Below are 12067 nucleotides of genomic sequence, written 5' to 3' on the forward strand. Positions count from 1 at the left end.
AAAAAAATAAACTTAATATTAATTCCAAGCATTAATACCTCATTTCACAAAAATTAGCAAGCAAAAATTATTTTATCTTATCCATACATATCTCTAGTTACCCATATCACAAATATTTCAAGTTTCAAGCTTTCTCCTTTCAGAAAATGAATGGAATTTTATTTAGATATTTACTTACATAACAAGTTCATTCCTATAAAAATTTCTAATTTCACCATTGCGTCTAACAACCCACCATATCTCAAATTCAAAGATGCATACATTGAGTTGGAAAAAACAAAAGAAAGGTTATCATGAACATTTGTGACGTTTATGAAACTATGAGTTATACTCGTTTATCTTTTTCGTGATCATTCTTCAAGTTAATTCACACATTAATTTTGTCCATGTTGCTAAAATCCGTTAAATTGTTTTAAGGTCTTATAGAGTTGATTAATTTGGTTCAACATACCGACGTTTTGCAAAAGTGGGAGCTATGAACCGGACTGGTTCATCCGATTGAGTCTGGTTATACTAAAAAAATAGACTAATTTATTGACGTGAATCGTAACATACGGGTCAAAATTTAATAAAAAAATCTACAAGAAAAAAGAAAAGAAAAATAACATTAGAAAGAACTACTTCAATCTCGTAGTAGTGTCAATTCTATTTAAATGGGTGGGAAGCTCAGTGAACGTGTTGATTAAGTTTAGGAGGGTCCATTTGTTGAGACCAAAAGTTGGTAAGCATGTATCCCAATTGGGGGTTTAAAGTTTATATTCCTATGACAGGTTTTAGAATATATTATGCACCAAAATATTATAGTGGCAATAACCCAAGTTTTCTTTTCATGTTTGCATTTTTTTTGGCACAAGCATGTTTGCATTGAGGGTGTTAAAAAAGAGAGTAGAATCCAGCCGAGGCGCGTGAGCACCTGGGTTGTAATATTTTTTTTAAAATAAAATGTATAGCATTGAGCATAATTTACATATGTCTAATCAATTGATAAAATCACTAAAGTAACTTGTCAAAATACAAGCACAAATATTGTTTTTTGTACTTTATATTGTCTGACACGAATTTTTCTTTCGGGTCCTATAGCACTGAAACTCTTATGGACAACACAGTCAGCCTAATTGTGGTTGCACCATGGACTTGGAACATAGAGCATAATTATGAGTCTTTTGCAGCTAAGAGCACAAACAAAAACGGTGTTGAAACCCAAATATTCTAATAGTGTAACAAATGCGTGATCTTTAAAAAATAATTCGCGTCTAAACAATTCAAGGGGAAAAAAAAGAGAAGAAAAAATAGGAAGCCTATACATCCCTTCAATAGGCACATCAACAAAACATCAGCAACACCAGAAACTTGCAACCAAAAGAGCATTGACAGCATCAACATGGATCTGAAACAGAAGAAAAACAAAAGAAATATAAGTAGAAAAAAACAAAAGACACTTGGGCTAAAGCCAAAATCAAGGCTCATTACACAATAAATCAAATGAAGGAATTCTAAGAAAGAAAAGCTACTCCTTGAGCTAAAGAAGGATGTGGCTGTGAAAGCCGACAACTCGAACACAATTGCAAAATTCAACAACGAGATCTACAATATGCTACAGCCACCAGATGAAAGAGAGAAACAAACAAGGAGGAAAATATATTATACAAAAACTCAGATAAAGCCTATTTGGATAGAAAAACCCAAAACTAACCACTTGTCATTTTCTAATTGGTTCTTAGTGTGTTAAAATTTTACATTATGCTAAAATGAATTTATTAGTAAAATCCTCAAAATTATATGTACCACGTCTAATATACATTGGTAATTATTGTACGACTTTTTTGAGAACTAATTTTGAAATGAATGGCATAATTAACACTCAAACGAGTAAATTAAGCGAAGGTGGATCTTTTTATTGGTATCCTTTGGACTAGAGAAGAAGACAAAGAAAGGGAATGAATTTACAACTCAAAACATTATGTACACCGACAGTTTGTGCACAAAATTACATTCTATTGATATATTTTTTTTCTCTCTCATCACCTCATGGTGCACATTGCATGAGAAAAATCATGAGGATAATGTTTTTTCTCACCGACAGCTTGTACACAAATTACATAATTGGATGCATGCAATCACTATGAACATTACCATCCAGTCACATTCTTTATATGTATAGAATTAACCCCATGACCCATAATATAATCTGTAAGATGACTGCATGCAGAACTTGTAGCAAATTCCAAATCTTGAGTTGACTCATTCTAATTGCTATAAGAAGCTGTGTTTTTTCCTTTTTGGATACAAACGATATTGCCCAAGGTGGAAGCGAAAGCAAAACCTTGAATGTACAGGTAAATACTATTATCATTTAAGGGTGTTTGTGAGAATTAATTCAAGTTCGTGCATTTGTATAAGTGGAAAAAATAAGAACAGTGTAACTGATCAAATTTTGGATCCCAAACTTATTTGATGCGAACCTCTTTGTTTTCGTTTTTCTAGAGGCTGTATCACATCACAATCATCATGCTAATTAAGGAAAACAGAGCATTACCCCAAAAACAAACATGCAGACAAGTTTGTTTTGCTATCACTATATCAAATATATAAAAAACTACTTCAGAGACCCATCTCATCCGAAACCCATCTAATCCACATCTGACAAAGCTTTTATTTGTTGAACTAATGACATCCCCAATTTTATATATAAAATACAAACGGTTTACAATAACAGAAATTTTGGAGTGAATGGCTTGGATTGAGACATTCCACAAGAAAGCCTATAGTTCCCCATTTGTTTAGATGGAGATTTTGGCACCTACTAGGTTAAAATTAAGTAGTTCAACCAAAAAAGGAAACAAATTAAGTCCAACATGATATAGGTTGGGTAGCTACGAAATTAAACGACAATGTTTTTCAAGCACCTCAGCATCAAATCAAGATCTCTATTCTTTGTGATATCAAATCCTGGGACTTGCCAAACCTCTCATAGTTGGTAGTTTACAGATGCAGATCAGGCGGCTCCTATCAATTCCACATATTGCATTATGAAGCAAAATGTTCAAAACCCAAATAAAATTAGGTCTCCAACTGTCCATTGATGACCAAGAAATATACATGTGGATGATCCAACTCCCATGCTGGACCATTAAGTATAGCCCTCTGGGGACCCCATTAAAACTAAAGTCAACGTTCTGAGTCTCACATTTCTACCATTTCAACCACATATAGCATTTATCCACACAAAAAGAGGTCATATGGCATCAAACGAGTCATTGCTCTAAATTGCATTTAAGATGGGATTTCAGGCCAGCTGAGACATTGGCAAGTCCTCCCACCACATTGCTGTCACATTCAACAAATCAAAATTGCAGATAAAATAATCTCAAGATTGAACAGCACAGACTAGTTTGGAGAGCCAGTGAGTCACCTTGCATACAGCAACCATACACTGTTCTGTGACGGGCATCTCTTGCAGCTGTGAGAAATTGCCCCCAACAACTATTTTATGTAATGCAGCCATGTGATAAAACAGAGTGAGGTTTACCCCAGTTCGTTCCTGCCCTTCTCTGCAAATAGCACTTACAATACATCTAACCAAACCTAAAGAGAGAATCAATTCGGGCGTAACTTAGCAAAAAGGAAGCAAAACTCAATAAACGATTCCCGAATTGCGATAGACGCGTACACTGCATAACAAACGGCATTTACTTGAGAGTATCTAAAAAAAGAATAGTTACCAATGGCATTTTAAGTGTTTACACTAGATTTGAACATCGAACAAGTTCTGTGCCCTGGGACTTACTAGACTATTGACAAGGTTTGGTTAAGGTCTCTGGTTAACTACAATTGTTAGATAGCAGGCCTGCAGAAACTTGATACCAAGATACTGTCAGAAACTTCCAGAAACTGTTCAAATTGCTAGAGTACTGAAGACATTTTTCTTATCCAGCTCCTTTAATGGTGCAATCCCCATCTATCACAAAACCGCAACAATCAGTTGTATCCACTCAATACCAGTCATTTGAAGTTGCTCAACAAATATGAGGATCAGAGAATTTGGAGTAATGGTTTAACATGGTAGAGGCTATGTTAGTTGAAAACCAGAGGCAATCTGACCCTGCTTGAGAATTTTCTTCATCCTTGAGAACGAATTGGCAACCATATCACAAATACCTCACCAAAAAAGCAAACTATCTGTATATATACTTTGAGAGAGGAAACTTAATGCTCCTTGCTACCTGTAATCCATGTATAAACAAGATGTTATATTTCCAAAAGAATTCCTTAATCTCACACGACATAAAATTTTAGTATAATTTCAATTCGAGAAAAGTGTAAGGTTACCTTCAGAACCATATCTTCACTCACTGTAGATCGATATCGAGTTGAGCCCTCTAGTGGGCAGCTTCCACCAGTGACAATAAAATTAGCACTGCAGAGACTGGACAGTTGTAAGAGAACATCAGACATGAGCCCACCATTCCCATTTCGAATGCCTAACCCATCATATCCTTCTTCCTCCTCATCAAGAGAACCTTCCCCTACAGATGTAATACACTGAAATATGGCTAATAACCTCTCCATTGGAAATGTTCCAGGATTCAGAAGTAATTCCTGTTCTGCAGTTTCCTTCTGTTCCATTGACTTCTCGGAGGCCCTAGTCATGAAGAAACATTATTAAGAGGAAATCAGTGTTTATAAGTGTTTATAAGTGGTGCATTGCAGCATACCAACAAGTGAAAGAAACGCAAAAGGTGCAAAGGTAGTCAATTGGCAAATCTTAATAAGATCTTTCAGAGATTTTGTTTGAAGACAATTTGTAAAGAGAATCTTAAGAATTTCCCAACACTCCAGTGCGAAAGTGCAGTAAAACAGTATTCGTAATTGATGTCAGAAATTTTAATTACAGGTCGTTCCAAACAACATAATAGAAAGAGCAACTCAAGTATTCGTTATTAATATAGTGAGGTGAAGGTAAAACAGAAGCAGGTGTTTGGACATATAGTTATCTTCATTCTTAAGAAAATACTTAAGTTTTAGCTTGGTTTCCTGCGGGAATTTGGAATTTCAGATCTTATATTGACAATATTAATGCGGTATTAACTTTTATGAGAGCATGGAATACAAAGCTAGAGTTTGTATCCCACTTCAGTGCTGGATCATAGCCCGAATTTCGCCAACTAAACCTACAGAGTATAAACTACATTAAAACAAGAATTAAACAAGAATTATTCTTGATATACACTTACTTCCTCCTTCGTTTGCGACTATTAGAACCTCCTGTGGAATCGAACAATGATGCATCAAGGGTAGCCGGGTTTCTTGAAGCAAGGAATGCTGAAATAAGGAGATACTTGGCAGAAGTAGGCATATGGAAATCTAGTTGATCATCCTCGCAATCTCCAAATTTCCTTGTGCTGCCCTTTCCTTTTGTCTCCCTAACTTCAACTTCAGTGGATGGATGAGATGAAACCTTAAATATCTCATTCAGTGAAGGAGCAACATGGGGCCGAAAATAATGAAACAGCCTTTGGTTCAACTCTTTATTGGGAACAACACCCAGATTGGTTACAGGCTCACAATATTTTGTGAATAATAGTGAAAAGGCAGGAGACAATTCATCCACCCGTCTGGTAATTCTACAGAAAGGCCTTAGCACGACACTAACAGAAAGAAAAGGGAATTCATCAATATAAACACAAAAGGCAAAACATGAGTGCAGAGAAAAAAGACTAACTACTATTCTTACCTGAGAAAAGATGCATAAAGCTTTTTGTTTGCTTGGTTTCTCAAGAAGATTTGCTGAAGATCATCTTGAGTATAATCAGGAAGATATATAGGGATAGGCTCCACATAACTCATACTTGAGTAATATGTATCCGGTGAGGCACTGCTAATAAAGATAAGAGCGACCTCAGGCATTTTCAGAATGTCATAGAGATTAAATAGTAAAGGCAATATGGTAGAACCTTTTTCCCATCCTCTGACACGCTCCAAATTGTCAAATATCAAGTAGATCATATTTCCATTAGCCTTTCCGGACCTTTTGGAGCTTAATTTCCCCGAGTTTCCCTCAAGATTAGCAAGAACGCTAACCAAGGCTTCGCGAAGAAAATTAACAAAATCAGATGGGCTTTCACAGCGCTTTGCACTTGAATAACCATTTACTGCATTCTTTCGGTGAAGAAACAGTTGATTCAAAACAGACTCGAACAAGATTCGGGGATTATAACAGCTAAGGCAGCTTGAATAAACAAAAGGACGTTTAAGATGCCTAAATGTCTCCAGTACCATACTAGTTTTCCCGGTAGAAGTGCCTCCATATACAAAGATAGGAAGCATGGGAGAGTTCCGTGGACCCAAAAGTTGTAGAAGCTCGTGGATCTGATTACGTCTACCAGGAAAACTAGACAACAGATCATCCAAGCTAAAGGATTCTCTTTCTTCTCCAAGCACAAGGTCACTGAGAGTTGGCGGCTGAGAACTACTTGCATTAGTTTCTTCAACTACATTCTTTGAAGGGGTAGCTGCAGCGGAGGATCTGGTTGTTCTCCTTGTGGTTTTTGGGCTTTCCTCTTTACCCATGTCTGAATTCTGGCAGAAAAAGAAAAACAGTAACATTAAAGATACGAATTTGAGTAGAGACAACATTTAAGACAAACAATAGCACCTAGGAATTACAATGCAAACCAACAACAAAAAGTGGATTCAAAATGAAGAAGTATTGAATCAGCTAATCAAACACAAAGTTGCAGGGAAATTGCACACAAAACATTGCAAACATCAAAATAAAACAAAGAAATGACATCCAAGGTTAGATATCAATTCAATACAGAAATTTAATCAAAACAGGAAATAAAATTTATCAAAAGAAAATAGCCCCTCTCAACGAGCATTATAACTCACTCTCCTCAAATGTTGCCCCTAAACGTATAAAAATCTAGTATATATGTAAATACATTAATATATAATCATACAGAAATCAGTGTTTTTAAAGGCATGCCTTCGCGCGCGTCGGAGCGAGGCGGCAGGAAATCGCCCGAGGCGGTCGGCTGTTTCGCGAGTTGCACGTTTAGCGCGAAGAAGGAGTAAGGAGGCGTTGCAAGGCGTGGCCAGGAGGAGCGAGGCGGAGCAAGGCGAGCCAGATCTGGACACTTCTGAACCGGAAGAAATTTTGCGAGTCTGCAAATTGGCTGCGACCCTGCGAGGTAGGCGACTTCGCGAGGAAGACGACTCGCGTGTTCTGTTTTCAGGTTTATTGTAATGAAACGACGTCGTTTCGATTGCAGTGTTTTTTTTTTCTTCAAAAAAAAAAAATCTAAATGAAACGACGTCGTTTCATTTGGAGTGTTTTGAAGGAAAAAAAAGGGGTTAATGACCTAAATGATCCTCCAACTATTGCTTCAATATCATTTTGGTCCACCAACTAAAATTTTCATTTAAAACGTCCTTAAACTTTTTATTTTGTACAAAGATGATCCATCCATCAAAGTCTGTGTATTATTTCGTGAAATCGAGGGACAAAACCGTATTTTTAGGTGAGCATCCTCCTTTAAAAGACTAACTACTATTATTTTGGTTCACCAACTAAAATTTTCATTTAAACCGTCATTCAGCTCTTGTCTTTTTTTTTGGATAAATTACTCAAATGGTCATCAAACTTATACCAGATTTACATTTTGGTCCCTCAATTAAATTATTCATTCAAATGGTCCATCAACTCTATATTATTTGCTCCAGTGATCCTACCATCTAATTTTCTATTAGATTTAACCAAATTTTAGGGTAAATAATTACCAATTTGCCCTCATATTTAACAGAAATATTGACAGAATGTAACGGTATGACCAATGAAGCGAATAATATAGAGTTGATGGACCATTTGAACAAATAATTTAATTGAGGGACCAAAATGTAAATCGAGTATAAGTTTGAGGACCATTTGAGTAATTTACCCTTTTTTGGTATCAAGATGGTCCTACTGTTAAAGTCTTTCAATTTTATTGTTAAATTGAGGGGTAAAAATGTTTGTATGAATTAAAATAGTAATGTACAATTAAAAATGAAAGGAAACTATTATAAAACTTAGAAAATTTTAAAAATTTGAATCTCACCAGCCACATGACTTTTTTTTTTCGTGAGACTGACCTAACAATTAATAATAAAAAATTATCTGTTGTTTAAATGAATTAAAATCACATAAATATAACAACAAAATAACAAATTTTTTGAAAGAGTAAACAATAATTAACAATTAAAGGAAACTATTATAGGAACTTGTACCTAATTTTAAAATTGAAAAAATTGAATCTCACCACCAACATGACTTTTTTTTTTGCTGACATGGACTTAAAAAGTAATAATTTTTTTCTCCATTGTTTAAATTAATTAAATTTTTTTAAATAAGATCAATACAAAAATAAATAACAATGATATTGACGGACTTTGATGGTAAGACCATCTTGATACCAAAAAAAAAAGTTGAAGGATGGTTCAAATGAAAATTTTAGTTGGTTGACCAAAATGATACTGGAGCAATAGTTGAGGGACCATTTCAGTCATTAACCTTTTTTAAATAATATTTTACTTTTTTGCCCCTTAATTGAATGGAATATTTGACAGACTTTAACGGTAGGACTATGTTGATACAAAAAAAAAAAAAAGAGTTGAAGGACGGTTCAAATGAAAAATTTAGTTCGTGGACCAAAATGATACTAGAGCAATAGTTGGGGGACCATTGGGATCAATAACCTAAAAAAAACGCAAGTTTCTGTTTTTTTTTCTTTCTTACCTTTTTTTCTTGCTTGCCTTTTCTAAATCCAGTCGGCCGTAGCTTTACTTACCTTTTTTTTTTTTTTTTTCTAAACTAATATATTAACATATGGACTTATCTTCTAGGGTAAATTACTCAAATGGTCCTTAAACTTATACTTGATTTACATTTTGGTCTTTCAACTAAATTTTTCATTCAAATGGTCCATCAACTATATATTATTTGCCCTAGTGGTCCTACCGTCTAATTTTCTGTTAGATTTAACCAAATTTTAGGGTAAATAATGATCAATTTGCCCTCATATTTAACAGAAATATTGACAGAATGTAACGGTAGGACCAATAGAGCGAATAATATAGACTTGATGGACTATTTGAACGAATAATTTAATTGAGGGACCAAAATGTAAATCGAGTATAAGTTTAAGGACCATTTGAGTAATTTACCCTATCTTCTATATATATAAAGCAAAAGACAGAGAATGGTGAAAACATTCAAAATACCAGAAAATGCCCTTAGTTAATTCAAACATTAAGAATTGAAATTATTAATTAAATGAGGATAATATGGTAAATTCACATTTTTTATATTAAAAAAATAAAATAAAATAATAACTACCCATGTTATCTTTTCTTAATATTAAAAAATAATAATAATAATAAAAAGAAATTGGCACATGCTCATGCATGTGCTAAGGAGCTAGTATATATATATATATATATATATATATATATATAGGGTTATTTACTGTAGAAGTCCCTGAACTTGGCCCCCATTTGCAATTGGGTCAGTGAACTTTTTTTTTCAGCAATTACATTCGTTAACTTGATAAATAGTTCCAATTGGGTCTTGCCATCCAACTCTGTCAATTTGTCCATCAAAATGAGGGATAAAAGCGTCCTTTTCAGAATGGATTGAACAGAACCACAATCTAAAAACAAAATCAGATGGAATTTTTTTTTCCCAAATATGATCAGAGAAACAAAACACCTAAAACCCATACGAAAATCCTGATCTAATCACAAACACCAACAAAATGCAGTTCACAAATTCATCAATTCAACAAACAACAAACAAAAGGAGAATTTTTCCAAAGCTTTCGAGACATGAACATCTAAAAAGAACTATAGAAAAATCGGAGAAATAGAATCACAACGAAGCTAGCCATCGTGAGCTCGGTGGTGAAGCTGGAGTCGCAGCGCCTAGCATAGATAGTGAAGCAGGTGCAGAAGTTGACAGCGTTGGATTTGGCCACGTCTACCAACGTCGTGGCTTAGATGGCGGTTGCGGTGGCATTCATTATGGCGCCAAGGGCGCCGTCGCTGTTACGGCGATATCGGAGAAGGAGAGCTTAAGGGGATGGGGTTGAGGGTGGGTTTTGGGTTTTGCAGGTTGGGAGATGGGGGGTGGGTTGCAGGTTGGGTTGGGATCTGGGTTTTGAGGGAGTGGGCTAAGGATGAGGGGAAATGGGTTGCTAGAGAGAGGGAGAGACAGAGAGGTAGAGCTGAGAGAGAGAAGGAGAGCTTAAAGATAAACTCACTTACCTTCGGGAATGATTCACCTCCTCCATTCCAGCCATACAACTATTTGGAATAGTGGTATAGATGCTTTGCTTGAGGACTCAAAGGAGAACTGTGTTTGCTTCTTTTCTAGCTAAGCTAAATTCAAAAGTCAATGCCAGCCGTAATTTTATTTTATTTTATTCTTCATTTTTTTCATTTTTTTTGTTTTCAATTTTACAAACTGTAAATAGAGCCAAGTAAATCCTATGTGGTTTCTACCAATCACAAATGGATTTGTATTGTAAACTTGTGAAGATGGAGGTGGGTTGTTAGGGTTGATGATGGATGAAGAAGGTGGATGTGGGGTCAATGATGGATGAAGAACCCGAAAAGACGCTTTTACCCTCTCACTTTGACAGAATTGGAAGGAAGGACCCAATTGGAACTATTTATCGAGTTAACGGATGTAATTGCCGGAAAAAAAGGTTCACGGACCCAATTGCAAATGGGGGCCAAGTTCAAGGACGTCTACAATAAATAACCCTATATATAGTATAGTACAACCCTAATTTCTACCCTTACCAGATAATCTCCATCAATTTCAAGAATTCTCTTCATCTTTCGACTGCAAGTAAGCCATTTTATTTTTCTCTCTAATTCTTCGCAACTGTAATTTGAAGTTCCATATAATTTTTTTTCAATATATTAGTTATCTTATTCGTTTATGTGATATAGTAGAAATTTGATATACATGCATTATACTTGTATCTTAGAAATATTAATGGTGTTGTTTTATAGCTATGAATTAAAAAAATCCTGCGTGGAAGTATGCAAAAGAAATAGGGGGGAAAAATACTTAAGATGCACATTTTATGATCAAAGATGTAATGGAGAAATTTTTAGACCTAAGCATCATTTGGGTCAAACTCATCATGGTATGCAACCATGTAAGAAAGTTCTTGAGCATGTGAAAAAATAGTGTGTTGCAACTTTGAAAAAATTTCAACCTGAAAAAAGAAAGAAAAATGAAATGCTTAGAGAGATTGGGGATGGTCCACGAGGAGGGGCTCATAGTATGGAAACTTCATTGGATGGTCCATAAGGAGGGGCTTAGAGAGATTAGGGATGGTCCCGGTACTAGGAGTGTTGCAATTGATGAAGCTCTTAGAGCACAACCTAAATCAAAAGGACCAATGGATAGATTTGTCACTTTAGAAGCTCGGCAAAGTACATTAAATTCAGCATACAAACAAGAAGAAAGAAAGGAAGTTTGTCGAAAGATCGGTCATTTTTTCTTCTCTAGAGCACTCCCATTTAATATTGTAAATGATCCATTTTGGCTACCTATGGTAGAAGGGATTGCCGCATATGGTGTAGGATTTAAGCCTCCATCAATGCTGACAGATGGGGATGAGGCGATGCGCACAAAGTAATTGAGTATGTGTTGCCCATGTGCAATCATAGGTTGTGCTCATGGCACGTGGCAACGAATGCACAAAATAGCTCAAAGGATGAAGAATTGGTACGATCATTTCAAGCATATCTTTGGGAACTAATTACAGTCAATGAGTTTGAAAAGAAATGAGAGTTTTTGAAGGTCAGAATTATACACATAAATAAAAGGATGACTGTAAATGATGTATGTAAAACGAGATGAGTGGGCGAAATCACACCTCAGACCCAAGTTTTTCAGTGTATGTGTACTACTCAATGCGTGGAGTGTATGAACAAGTTTGTGAAAGATTACTTGAGAAAAGACGTTAAGTTGTTTGAATGCATATCACCGAAAACAGTAAAAAAAAATTGC

General features: G+C 35.4%; 1 protein-coding gene across 2 annotated transcripts; it reads right to left on the bottom strand.

The window, feature by feature from the left end:
• LOC18785545 (origin of replication complex subunit 5) lies at positions 2656-7218 on the bottom strand. Of its 2 annotated transcripts, XR_002270377.1 has the most exons (6): positions 6989-7218; positions 5735-6579; positions 5235-5648; positions 4330-4642; positions 3413-4223; positions 2656-3327 (listed from the first exon to the last, which is right to left on the bottom strand). XR_002270377.1 is itself a non-coding variant. In XM_020558140.1 (5 exons), exons 2-5 carry the CDS (start codon positions 6568-6570, stop codon positions 4176-4178), a joined length of 1611 nt encoding a protein of 536 aa, XP_020413729.1. In that variant the 5' UTR covers positions 6571-6579; positions 6989-7218; the 3' UTR covers positions 3241-4175. The 2 variants fall into 2 exon arrangements, 1 of the variants encoding a protein (XP_020413729.1); XM_020558140.1 differs by having other exon boundaries at positions 3241-4223.

This window comes from Prunus persica, chromosome G2 (assembly GCF_000346465.2).
Source record: "Prunus persica cultivar Lovell chromosome G2, Prunus_persica_NCBIv2, whole genome shotgun sequence".
NCBI lineage: Eukaryota > Viridiplantae > Streptophyta > Magnoliopsida > Rosales > Rosaceae > Prunus > Prunus persica.

Excerpts from the sequence above, each read along its gene's own strand:
- LOC18785545 (XM_020558140.1), bottom strand. The coding sequence starts at position 6,570 with ATGGGTAAAGAGGAAAGCCCAAAAACCACAAGGAGAACAACCAGATCC. Across the intron at positions 5,649-5,734 it reads CTTTATGCATCTTTTCTCAG|TGTCGTGCTAAGGCCTTTCT; the intron begins GTAAGAATAGTA and ends TCTTTCTGTTAG. Across the intron at positions 4,643-5,234 it reads AGTCGCAAACGAAGGAGGAA|GGCCTCCGAGAAGTCAATGG; the intron begins GTAAGTGTATAT and ends CTTCATGACTAG.